Here is a 14300-nt window from a genome sequence, read left to right as displayed (position 1 = left end):
TCACTTATTTGGTATTCATCAACACAAAGACAACTAGTACGGCTATTTTTATGTCGTTAATAACTCGGTGACTTTTTTTACCTTTTACAAGCTAACTATACGCACTTCTTTTATTCGCTAGAGGACGTCAAAAATAACTCTGTAGATCGCAGGGTAGTTATTTCACACAACAGCATTAGCTAAATCTGATTTAATTATTACCAAACATTTTATTTTATTAAAAAATACTTTATATTGAGTTCAGAAACTTTTAATCGATCGATTTTTCACAAAAATAACTGGAAATGATCAGTATTATCGGTAACCTACTATGATTCATAAAAAAAATAAACTATACTAATAGACTTATTTGACCTTATTAAAATTAAATCTTTGTGATTATTCTTATTTGATGAACATTAAATTGGATTATATAATTATATAAGAAACTGTCATTTATAATTTACAAAATCAGGAAAATCTGAAACTAATTTAATATTTTTTTACTCAATGATGATCATTTTCAATAATCCTCGTGAAACAAAATTAATTGTTACACAGATGAAAAACTTGTCTAATAGAAAAAAAATTGAAGTAAAGTCATATTAAAGAAATAGAGATATAAAGAAAAAATATAGACTTTAAATTTAACACTTTTAATTGCGGCCACAGTAAAAATAATAATATAATAATATTTATTATAAAAAAATCGATTTTCAGGGGCGCCATTTAGGGGCCTGTATCTCCGTAGGGGGCTGAGGAAAATTTGTATATTATTTTAACTGCTTTTGTGTAAATCCGAGAGATTTCCCACATATTCTGGGACACCCTGTATACATACACTGGTTCCATAGCAATCTCGACTTTATCCGTTGTGGAGGGTCAGTAAATAACTCAGAAATTATGATGCAAACTATGCAAATCCTGTGTATATATTGTAATAATCAGAAAAATATAGAAGATTTCAAAAAACGACCAATATCCTATATTCCCGTATTCCATTAAAAAAGTTAAAGTTCTGTTTATGTCTCAGAAACTCAACAGTCAATTAATTTTTATGTACTTCCTTGATATCGAAAGAACATTTACTAAAACTTTGGTGTTTTTACTATTTTTTTCTAAATTGAAAGGTAAAAAAGATAAGGGGAGGGTGTAGAATGATTGACCTTGTATAATCACCACCCGGCGAGTGTAACCTCCTTTACGGGACACCCTCTATTTTCACATTAATATCATTTTATGACTTTTATATTGACGTTCAGTCTATAAAGTGGCGCCCAAGGGAATACTTCCCCTGCGTGTCTCTCTATTACGTATCGAGAGATCAAAGGCGGCCGACTGCAGGGAGAAGTCCTGCATTTCGGGCATGGCCGCAGGACGCGTGCGAGCAGCGTTGCCAACTGTTAAAAATAGTTTGCGCCAAATACGGGCTTAAAATTCTCTACATTGGATGTAAATCCGCTACAGTTTTTAATTTTAGAAAAAATGAAAAAGTTACATTTAACAAAACAAGAACATTGTTCTGAAAATATGAGTTATTTATTCTGCAACTAAACAGCAGATGTTGTAATAGTCCATTAAGTCTTAATTTTACGAAATATAATAGAGGAGGTCCGAATATGGGCCCCTATTTTGTTTTTTATAGATTATTAACAAATTTTTTGACAAATACAACCAAAAATTGGGACACACTTAGACCAAGAACTCGTCTACAATAATGAGCGCGGCATAGTTCCGGAAAGATAAAAAATACTGAGATATCAGTTAAAATATGAAAATTGAACAATATCTTGTATGAGGGTAGAGTGTATGAAATATGGGCCCCTATCAAAAATGGTGCATAAGTTTACGTTTAACAAAGGAAACTTTATTTTTTAGTAAAAAACTTGGCGACAACAGAAATTGGAAAGAAAGAAATTATTTGCAGAAGTCACAAATGTAATTTATTTGTTATTTACGCTGTCCACAGCCTTTATCATGTCTTCGGAGCTCCATTGTTTCCTTAAATTCTTTCTTTGGTGAAAGCTTTGGTTTGTTACGTGGCATGGTAAACCTGGAAAAAAACTAAATTCAAAATCAGGGGAGAATATGGGCCCTGGCCCATATTCGGACCCACAAAAGGCCCATATTACCAGCATTGCATGTCGTTCAACAATAGATACCTATTATTTGTAGAGTTTAAGTGAATCAAAATATTTTCTGAACAAAACAAACTTTATCTTTATACAAAATATCTAGGTGAATATACAAATATACCTAGTCACTAAAAATCGTATAAAACATAATAACAACTTACCTTCAGTTAATATTCTGAATTCCAGTAACACATTCACCACCGCTTGTTTCTAACAATATAAGAAATCAACTGCACAATGTCGGTAAAACAGTTCGCTACTAGGTAGCTGTCTTTTAAAGTATTATTCAGTGATGCCGCTAGATGTTTTAGTAGGAATAGCCATGGGGCCCATATTAAGTACATGGTCCATATTCGGACCTTCTCCTCTAGTTTTTTTAAAGTATATTCATTCATAATTCAATAATTCTGAATTCAGTTGAAAGTCAATTTGGATACTTTCACAGTCAAAGTTGTGCAGAATAAAAAAACCTAGAGGACAAAATTAATTTGAAACATACAGGGCGATTCTAAATGGAACACCCTGTATATTTTTAAACATATGGATTTCTGAGAAAATTCTATATATGACAATATTGTCAACTATAAGCATTTTAGAGAGAGGGAAGAGTAATATTCAAAATTTAATCATCCTGTAAATGTAGAAACTTTGAAAGATAAATATTTATGGACATATGGCATTATTTTATTTGGACACATTATTCTTTAGTAGATTTTTTTTACTCTCAGTACAAATACTTATTCATTTCATAGAACAAAATTTAGAAATATAATTCGAATCAATGACATGTCAGTATTGCACAATAGATTTAAAAGCAACGAAAATTGTCCAGTTGCAAACTGAATGCATACCGAACTGACCCTTGCACTATGTCCATCTCGCTCTCTCTCTCTCTCTATAAACTGGCGACCTGATTCATACACTGTTCCCGATTCTTCTACCGGTGGTTTAATTCTAATGCTCTCAGCATTTTGTAAAGAATATTTAAACCCCAGAAACTCGGTGAATCGGGGGCAGTCAGGAGCCACCTTGAGAGCCAGTCAGGAGCCTCCACTTGACAAGCAAACAGCCCTTGTGTAAGTATTTTATTTTATAATAAACCGTTAAAACTGATTGATTTGTGTGTTTTTCCCTCTCAGCAGCCAAGCGAGTAGCCCGAAGCAATAATCTTTTTTTTAACAATTAATTATTTTTTTAGTATTTTAAACGGCAGACGTGACAATATAAACAGTATAACATTTTAGTGCGGGGTTGCCAAGTTATGTAGAAAATTCTTCGAATTTTGGAAAAAACATGACCTCGAAGAAGTTGTAGTAACTTGGAGCAAAAATATTTAACAGAGTTATAGACAAATGTTAGGCAAAGACTCATATTAGCTAATATTGATATTTTATACAGGATATTTTTGATAATTCGATCATTTTAAGAAAGTTCAAACTTGATTTTCTAAAATTTTTCAAATGGAACACCCTGTATTTTATTGTTCTATTTTATTCACATATCAGTCCACTTCAACTTTTATTAAGTATGTTCTACACCTAATGTTGTTAGTTTTTAAGATATAGCAACATTTCTGGAAAAACCTAATTTTTATAAATTTCGGTCGCACGAAATGGCTTTGGAAAAAACTGTCGCACTGTGTCAACTTGTCAGTTCAAAATTTATCATTCCATTTTGAGCTAATTTATTTTATTAGTTAATATTTGTTAGTTGTTCTATAAAATAATAAAAATTAAGCTTTTTAAGAAATGTTGCTATATCTTGAAAACTAACAATTTTAGATATAGAACATTCTTAATAAAAGTTGAAGTGGACCGATATGTGAAAAAATAGAACAATAAAATACAGGGTGTTCAATTTGAAAAACTTTGAAAAAACAAGTTTAAAATTTCTAAAAATGATCGTGTTATAAAAAATGCCCTGTATAAAATATCGATATTAGCTAATATAGGAGCCCTTGTCTCGATAACTCGGTCTAATTATTTTGTTCCAAGTGTTAGTAGCTGAAAGTTAATACAACTTTGTCATGTTTTTCCAAAATTCGAAGAATTTTCTACATAACTTGGCAACCCCGCACTAAAATGATAAAGTGTTTGTATTGCCATATATAGAATTTTCTCGGAAATCCATATGTTTAAAAATATACAGGGTGTTCCCTTTAAAAAATGTAATCTCTGGCGTGTCCCATATTTACTCATCGAACTGTATGTTTCAAATTAATTATGTATTTTAGTTTCTTGATTCTGTACAACTTTTATATAAACATTTTTTCTGTATTATGAGTAACAAGGGAGTTATTTTACTTTCTCACACTAATGGCCCACCCTGTATATTTAAAACAAATTTAGAATACATACTAAATACCTTTTCCACATTTGCATTGAAAAAAAGTAATATAAGAATATCAAGGTAAATTCACAAATTTTTTTGGAAGGATTTTCTTCACTTGCATCTCGATATTGCCATACTTCCGATGAAATTTGGTTGTATCGGTAGTATTTTCCCATGTAACCATGAGCGTAGCAGGGGGGGGGGGGGCACGGCCCACCCTAGAAAGCCCGGTGCCCACCAAGGAAAAAAGATCCAATAATATCATCTTTCTCAAATCGGTAAATCGCTGACTGCGCCGCCCTTTTTTTTATCAAAATTAAAAGAAAGAGTGTTTAAGTTTTGAAATATTGTATCGATAAGCTGTTGACTGCGTTCGTTTTTTTTAAATTTTTATTTATTATTTAATTTTTTACTTTGGAGGCTTCCATAGTACTTGCAGCCCAAGCAAACGTTCTAGCTATGTTCATGCACGTCATGAAATTAATGTTGCTACAAGAGAGTTTTGTGATAGACTTTAATAGTTTTTTCTTGTCCTTTTTGTTACCTTAATATGCGTTTAACAAATATTGAAGATATTTTGTAAATAACGAGCGTTCAAATAAAAACGTGGTCGAAGTTGGCTCTGACACATTGGACGTAGGGCGTAGCTTATAGCGACCAACTTAACCTCATTTCTCAACGAGCTGTATAGCAGCTGTCAGTTTCAATAACAAAGCGGCGATACAGCGCTTTGACAGATGACGTTTAAGTTCATTTGCTATACGCTACGCCCTACGTCCAAATTTTCAGAACCAACTTGACCACGTTTTTATTTGAACGCTCGTTAGATAACTTAAAAAAATAATTATTTACAACTTCATTTTTATGCATTGTAAATTCTCAACTCATTAATAAACCAAATTCCGCAAAATAAAATCGCATAACTCATAAAAAATTTCGCTATCCGCATTTGCGCATTTTGTCCGTAAAACATGAGCCAAATTCCGGTAAGCTGGCAACACCGCGTGCGAGGCGAAAAGCAATAACCTGAGTGCGGTGGAGTCGGCGAGTCTCAGCTCCAGCGTGAGGCTGTCTCCGGAGGTGAGAAAGCTCTCGGCGAGGGAGCAGGGCCTGGGGAAGCGGGTGGCGTTGGCCAGCAGGGAGTGATCGCAGCTCCTGGGCACGTGCTCCCTGCAGTAGCGGGCCAGCAGGGTGACGTTCTTCTTGCCGGCGGCGGAGCCCGTTCCGCCCGATTGGCCGGCGCGGCTCCTCGATTTATCCTTGCTGCCGCTGAAACAAACTTTGATTTAGCGGGGGCCGGTAAATACAAAGGTCGGGGACGAGGGTTCGATCGTATCTGATAGCCTGTGTTTTCTTTGTTTTGGCGCGCGATTGAAGTTTCTTTGAGCCGTGTACGGAAAATCTCACGTTATATCCTCGTTATACAGGGTGTCTCACCGGGAACTGCGTCGATCGATATCTAGGAAAATAGGTACTGCTCCGAAAAATTTGAAAATTTGGCAACATGGCAATGTCCCTGGGACGAACACGACTAAAATATCTAGAACTCTCCAGCGCTTCAAGTTATACCGGAAGTCGACATCAACTTCGTTATTTTAAATGGACCACTCTATATGTTATTGCATTTTCGGATTCTACGCGAAATTTGAGGGCCACTTTATTAAATATTCCCTATACTTAGGAGCTATAGATTTTGAGATATTAATTTTTAAATAAAAAATTTGGCAAATGCAAGGGTTCACGGAAATGCTAGTAACTCTTCTCAGGACCCTGATATCAAGCGGATTTTTGATACCTGTAAAGGGCATAGGTGGCGCTAAATTAAGGTGTACCAACAAATTAAACATTTCATACTAGGTGTGTCATTTTTGCTGCTACATTTTGATAACTTTAAACAGCTATAACTCTGTTAACTTAAATGGAACACCCTGTATTTTTTTACTCTGTCGTATGCAGATTGAAATTTCCTTTCAGGCCATATAATCATTGTTATGGTTGCCGTTACTACTTTTAGAGATATTTGCAATTTTCTATTTTTTGGAAACTTTTTCTCGTATCAGACCTGTTGTCAAATTTGCCATGACCAGAAACACCCCAAAAACACTTGAGATAATATGACATTTGTCAAGTTAGTTGTCAAATTATTGTTGTCTTTGAATAGTTTTTGCTAAAAATTTAAATAAAAATGACGGGATCGTTTATATTGTAATGAGGATTATTTTAATTTGTTTGTAATTTATGGAAAAAAGTAGCAGATTCTCTACATGTTCTTGAAATTACTTAGTCACATTTTCCATAAATAACAAATTAATTAAAATAATCCTCGTAAGTATAATTTAAACCATTCCCAGGCATTTTTATTTAAATTTTTAGCAAAAAATATTACAAACATAACAATAATTTGACAACTAACTTGACAAATGTCAAACTATTTTAATTGTTTTGGAGTGTTTCTAGTCGTGGCCAATTTGACAACAGGTCTGATACGAGAGAAAGTATCCAAAAAAAAAATAGAAAATTGCAAATATCTCTAAAAGTAGTATCGACAACCCTAACAATGATAATATGGATTGAAAGGAAATTTCAATCTGCATTCGACAGAGTAAAAAAATACAGGGTGTTCCATTTAAATTAACAAAGCTCTTTGAAGTTATCAAAATGTAACAGCAAAAATGAGACACCTATTATTAAATGTTTTAATTTGTTGGTACACCATAATTTAGCGCTACCTATGCCCTTTACAGATATCAAAATCCGCTTGATATCACGCTCCTGAGAAGAGTTACTAGCATTTCCGCGAACCCTTGTATTTGTTAAATTTTTATTTAAAAATTAATATCTCAAATTCTATAACTCCTAGGTATAGGGAATATTTAAAGTGGGCCTCAAATCTCACGTAGAATCCGAAAATGCAATAATATGTAGGGTGTCCCATTTAAAATAGCGAAGTTGGTGTCGACTTCCGGTATAACCGGAAATGCTGGAGAATTCTAGATATTTCAGTTATGTTCGTTCCAGTGACATTGCCATGTTGCCAAATTTACAAATTTTTCGGAGCAGTACTTTCTTGGATATCGATCGACGCAGTTCTCGGTGGGACACCTAGTATAGTTACTATACAGGGTGTTGCTTTGATATTACAAAATATTAAAGAACAGGTCTTTGGCCAAATGTAAGGAGGGTATTCTATTCTATACTGGTTCTAGAAACTTGATCGACAAATGATTACCTCAAATTCTGTGGATGTTTTTATGCCTATTTGAACAAAAACGCTCCCTCAAGTAGCTAGAGAGCCCTTTGAATATGGCGCCTTGCATTCGATATTTTCCAAATATCTAAAAAGGCCTTTAATTATAAGGACAACTTATACATAATCTTTTTTTCTTTTTTGTTATGTAAAGCATTTTTTCGTGAATATAAATATGAAATTTTGCGAAAAAAACATTTTTTTCTTTAGAGAAATTAATAAAAATTGTAAACTTGATCTTTTAATTGATTTTTTGAGGGTGTCTTTGGGACGCTTTGAGGTTAAAAAAATCGAAAATGTCCTTCAATCGTTCATTATTTGTAAAACTGTCCCAAGTTTAGCGAAAATCCTGAACACGCAATTTTGTATCTTTTCTTGAATCAAGTTGCTTGTATCGAAAAAAATTTTTTTACCAAAAAACGATAAGATCGTCTTACAACAAAATAAAACCGTGAACAGTTTAAATTTAAGTACAATCTCATCATGTTCTGAACGCTTCCGAAGTGCAACGTCAGTTAGCCGCCCCAATTTTGTCTCGCAATGTCGCCTGTCGCTTTTGAAAGTGGATAAGCCAACTGTCTTCGCACTCGGTATAAAACGGAAATGGTCGAATGCTTCACTGCTTCATCGGTTACATTTTTAGTTTAGTTTTCGACTTTATGGGTTTACGGGAGGATGTTCATGAAGTGCCTTTGTGTGGTACCTTGGTACAGTGTAATTTTACGTTCTAATTTTCAAGTTTTTGTATATGATAAATCATACAAGAATCAAGAAAGAGTTGATTTGGTTAGAACGTACTTTTTGTAAGGAGCAAAGCTGACGATATCAGATAAATTACCCCGACTAGTAAGTACCGAATAAAAAAATGTTTGTGATGTTGAATCAACATTTGAGAGATGCTAATGTTGGACGCGAACAAATTCAGAGAATGAGAAATTAGGAACCAGAAATTTTAAACGCTGTGGAAGAGGATTCCCGTACCAGTAGTCGAAGATTAGCCACAAAATTTCGAATATTACCTATGTTGTAAAAATCAGGTAAATAAGCAGGTTATTTATTTATTTTTGTGTATTTCATTTATCATTATTGATTACTAGAGCTCCTGGTGAACATCCACTCAACAAAAGTAACGCACCAAAGCGGATGGTGTGAAAATTTGCTTGTTAAAACCTAAATTACGAGATTTAACAACAATGCATAGCCCAGTTCTCAATTTGCATACGCCGAGACTAACGCGCGCCGTTGTTCGAGGTCACAGCTAGCTTGTTCAGAGGTGGGGTGTGAAAATTACTAAAAGAAGGTTAAAAAAAATAGTTTCTTAATAGTCTCTGTATAAATATGACCCCCACTCAAAGTTACACCCTTAATTATGCATTAATGTATTTAACATTCAATATTATCATCGATAATTTTTATTACCTAAACAGCTTTTAAATTATGAATTACCTATATAATTCCCTTTATAAATATATAACAAAACCACTGTTGAATTAATAAATGATGAAGCTCGCGTACACCGAGCGTCATTCATATATTTACTCATATGCGTCATATTATTAAGGGAAAAGGGTCAGTAATTGAACAAAAGCGATTTAAATAATATGGAGTGCCTAAATCTACAAGTCTCTGAACTGATGCAGTATAAACAACGCCCTTAATTTGTAATTAAATTTCAAATTTATTCATGGGTTTGAAATATAAACATACATTGTCTATGAAACTACGGAATTTTGGAAAATATAACACGAATTTCGTGGCTAATCTGACTATATTATCTAAAATTAGTTTTGGATGACACTAAACTAAAAACTGAATAATGGTAATATTTGGGCATTTCATTAAGCGCCTATAAATATTTATAACGCTTTGATTTTGCATATTATTTATTAATTTTGAAAACCCTTTTTGATATCCAGATTAAAATAGATTCATAATAATCAGAGACGACTTAAATTAAAATTGATGTACCAAGGAAGTGTACATAGAGTAACATAAATATCACAAAAGCTGCTATACGGTAATAACTTACAGTTGTTTATTTTCGCTAAAAACTATGTAATCGTTACAATGAACAAGTAGCGGTGTTGTGATACCACAAATCTTGGCGGAGTAACCGCCAAGAAAGTTTAGGGAAAACATATAAGAAGTGAAACTTATCACGAACTAACTTCGAAGTTCAGGAGTTTACTCGTGCTTTATACGGGTTATTCCTTGCTAAACTTAGTGCAAACGTTTTATATTCTCCTTTTGGGTTGCTGCCCAGCCGACAAAACAGAAAACTTCCCTGGAGGTGGTTGCGGAAAATTAATTTCTCCAAATGGAAGAGTTCGAAACTGCCTATAGACACTTTTTTAGTGGTCCCCAAAGAAAAAATAAGGGAACAGACAATTGTTTTACAGTCTAGTAAAACATATACTGAAATTAGTGCATACTAAATCTACAGTGTTAAATCGTAAATATACAGATATACAAAAAAAACAAAGATAAAGGTTGTAGAATGTTATGTGAATATTTCGGTAGGTACATGAACAATGGATGCAACTCAATGTAAATGGCCGGTAAAGTCTACTTATGATAAGCCAGCAATGACGTCACATTTAATAATTAGAATAACCCTAAAATTCTGTTCGGTATCGCGTTAACTCTTTAGGCCAGGAAATATAGAGTTGGAAAATGATATATTTGACAGTCTGTAACTCCGTTGTTTTTCAACGAATCTTGACGATTTTTTTTTTAACTTAAAGCTCTTTTCATAAGCTTTCCGAATATGTAATAATATATAACTATATCACGCTCGTGCATCGTATATTTCATTTTGCAACTAAGGCTAAAAAATTAAAAAAAATTTCAGGTTGCAAATTTGAATTTAAAAAAAAAATGATAGATTTCAATGTATTATTATGAAATCTATCATGAAAAAAATCAGTGCGATTGTGGAAGATCCTCGGGATCGTCCAGACTAATAATTAGTTAATTTGTTTATAAGGCCATAAAACTTGTAAATTATTCAACTTACCGATTCCAGATTTCGTGCGAGTTATATTAGACAGTGATAAGGAATGAGAGGATGCGATGCCAAAATGTTCTGGTAATAATAACGCAGTTTATAAATGTTTAATTCAAAAGTCATAAATAAACTTCTTCTGTTTATAACTTTTGATCTATATTATCTATCGATATTTTTTTATGCTTGAGGGCTAGTTTTGTAGGTCCTTTGAAGACGAAAAAAAGTACTTTACTGTTTTCTCGTGGAAATGAACGGAAAAAAGTTATAAGCGAAAAACGTGAATTTACGTAAAAATTATACAATTAACCACCCTGTAAACAATCTTCCCCTTTATGATTGTGCAAACTAATATGTTATTGTACATAATATTTAGCATCTATAGTGATAAATTCAGCTTGCCGAAACAAAAAGTCGCGAAATGGTCATTTCCCAGGTTATTTTCCTGGTCTATTTTGCTAAATTAGGAAATTTTATTGTTTTAAATTTACCACACAATTATAATCATTAAAATAAATCAATCGACAGTTGACAGGCGTTTAAAGTTTTGCTACTTTCGATAGCAGCTCAATGTTTCTGTATATTGGATTCAATCGAAAGCGTATAAAAAGTTCTTTTCGCAACTAATAAATTACCGGTGTGCAAGTGCAAAGCAGTGTCATGCCGATTTGTAGGTGTTGATTATTTTAACAAGACTGCAATTTAGAATGTATACAGTTAGTTAAAATATTAAATTACTACATTATCAACTCGACATTGAAATATTTGAAAAACTTTTTCCCATATTTATTTAGCCATACCCATATAGAGGTCTAAACGGCGCATAAATACAGACGCACTGGGCGATCGGTCATAAATTTCAGTTGTTGACACATTGCCGAGCAGTAACATATTTCAATGAAAATGTAAATGCTTTTTGATATGTCATAACCAAAAATTACCATCAATATAATAAAATTGTTTGAGGACATAGAATATGTTGTTGGCCAAATGAACATATAGAAATTTTCTGCACATTATATACAAATTATTATTATTTTTTACCTGTAGCAGAAAAATTTTTTAGGGACGTCTATGAAACTCATTAAATTTTATTGCTAGGCGTTTTTATACATGTTCAACTGACTTCGGAAAAACCATACATAAATTAAAGTTAAATTTACATCAGTTTGATGTGATTTGTGATAAATTTAAAAATATAATACTGTTATTTCCGTGATTCACCGAATGTAAACAAATAAATCAAATTCAACTTTTTGACGATTTCCTAAATTATTTAAATGGCCTCGTAATCTGTGGTTATAGGCTATAATTTTAATAAGGTGGATTCACCACTAAAATTTAATTTTCTTAAATATCCTCAAAAATTAACAACCTGACACTGCGACATTTCACACTGTGACGTCATTGCAAACTTATCGTAAACAGACTTTAGTACCTACTAGTGCGTATAGTCCGTACGATATTTGTTGAGATGGAATTCCACGAAGACCCCTGCGTCACTTTCTTGGCCCCGAGGAAGAAGAAATGGCATGCCTCTGCTGCGGTAATTTGTAGAGTAGTTCCGATAGTTCAACAAATATCGTGCGGACTGTAGCAATAATTCAAGAATATAAACGACCTCAAGCAGTCGTTTTAATAGAGAATTTAACGGAGCGAACAGAGTTACACAAAAGCCTTATTCAATCACGAACAATTACCAGTAGAGCCCCTCGCAGTTGGACGGCGTCCAAAGTTGCCCGTCCCACACGTTCAGATAGCTCCTGCAGACCTGGTCGGGCTTCTGGGGGTCCCAGGAGCTGGCGACGTGGAACTTTATCACGGACAGCCATACCCTGTACCGCGGGGGCGGCAGGATCATCCCCACGTGCCGCCAGTCCGGGTACCTGGCGTTCAGCGGTCTGAAGGGGATCGGCGAGGGGGACACGGTGGCGTCCAGGCCCTGCAGGTGGTACAGGCAGGTGGTGTTGGCCGGCAGGGAGTGAAGGGGGCTCTCGACGACGCCCCGGCTGGTGCCGCGCACCCAGAACTCGCAGTTGCGTTTCTGCTTCATGAAGGTGGGGGTCTGTTGGTCCACGAATCTTACCTGGAACAAAGGATTCTCCCTCTTAGCGGCGTATCCTTATCGGGAGATGAAAGTAATAGGATAAGTTGTACAGGAATGTAAAACAAAAGAAATACCTAATAAATCGTCTTTTTTTGTTAGTTTTTGCCGTGTGTACATTAAAAGTATTATTTTATTCAGTAGCGGATATTGACTTCCACAGCAGCGAAGGCGGAAATATTTAGGTCCACAGTATTGAAAAACAAAATCAAATATAATCGGGCAGTTTTATTTTAAGAACCATTGAAATATAAGGAAAATGTCAATTCTTCTGCTTTTGTAAGATATAAACTTTTCAAATACTTTTCAAATATTTTTTTTTTAATTAAAGTTTGGTATTTCTCCCACCATTGACTTTTCAATAGATAGCATTACAAGTGTTTAGTCCAACCAAATTACACTTCGAGAAAACAAAAATTAATACCTGGACTTTTATAAGTGGAAATGGTAAAAGGGCTTATAATAAACCTAATAAACATAAAAAAAAAATATATGCGTGAGCAGGGTGGTGGATGGAGGGTTGATTTGGGGGGTTGAAAAGTTGTGAAAAATTGTATCATTGGGATTTCTGGCGAAAGTTGACGTCTAACAAAAAAGTATCCAATACAAAAGTTGTAGGTCATGTAAAAATCTACAACTTTTGTAGAGGTCACTTTTTAAGATACTAATTTTTATTTCTTAAAATCAGTGGTGGCTTGTGACATTGCGAATAGGTGAGGCCCATGGCTATTTTATCAGGTGGGCAAAAAAGAAAAAAAAGACTAAATGTCAATAATACCTTTATTTAAATAAAATAAATTTTTATAAATGTCACATACAAGAAATCTAACCTCGAACAACGTCACTGATCGTAGCTAACGACATCCACAATATTAGACCGGGAGATATTAGACTGAAGTTCGACGACGTCTTTCTCGTTTATGCCTCTGAGAGTACTGAGTACAATAAACTAAATTTAAAAGATGGGCTGCGGGACACCTTCGTAAAAATTCACTTTTCCTTTTCAAAAAAATAATGTGTACAGCGACGTATTTCTCACTTATGCCATGTTCGTAAGTTGAAGAGAAGTATCGATTTTATCACGAAACTTTTTTGGCATAAGTGTCGCGAGAGACCTAAATATGGAAAACTTTGTAAGAAAATGTGGAAAAACATTTTTATTTGTCTACCAATTTCTCATTAATGTCAATTAGAAATATGACATTATTATATTCGAAAAGCTCATAAAAAACATTGGCATAAGTCCTACTAAGGACTAAAGAAAATAGAGCTTTGGAAAAGCTGCGGAAAATTTTTATTTTCATTCTATAACTTTCTCATTTATGCCGTTGAAAATTTATGATACTTACTATAAATAATGTACTGTGTCAAGTAGGCATCACTCCTCTATGGGTTCAATATGAAGGCATAAGTCTCAAAGTTGTAGGAAAATTCATGAAAATTTTTACGTCTTTCTCGCTTATGCCATTTTGCATGCACGTAGGAAACTACATTATAAAG

At 34.0% G+C, this 14300-nt stretch overlaps 1 protein-coding gene across 1 annotated transcript in view; it reads right to left on the bottom strand.

Moving 5' to 3' along the window:
• LOC108907793 overlaps positions 1-14300 on the bottom strand; it is a 140277-nt gene that overhangs the window by 63347 nt on the left and 62630 nt on the right. The window contains exons 6-8 of the mRNA XM_023454480.1: positions 12397-12782; positions 7566-7574; positions 5472-5708 (exon numbers count right to left, since the gene is read on the bottom strand). Of these exons, the coding sequence (XP_023310248.1) occupies positions 5472-5708; positions 7566-7574; positions 12397-12782 (632 nt within the window). The remainder of the gene's footprint in view (positions 1-5471; positions 5709-7565; positions 7575-12396; positions 12783-14300) is intronic.

This window comes from Anoplophora glabripennis, unplaced genomic scaffold (genome assembly GCF_000390285.2).
Source record: "Anoplophora glabripennis isolate ALB-LARVAE unplaced genomic scaffold, Agla_2.0 scaffold100, whole genome shotgun sequence".
NCBI lineage: Eukaryota > Metazoa > Arthropoda > Insecta > Coleoptera > Cerambycidae > Anoplophora > Anoplophora glabripennis.
The sequence above is the reverse complement of the archived record's forward strand: the minus strand, read 5'-3'. Positions and strand labels throughout refer to the sequence as shown.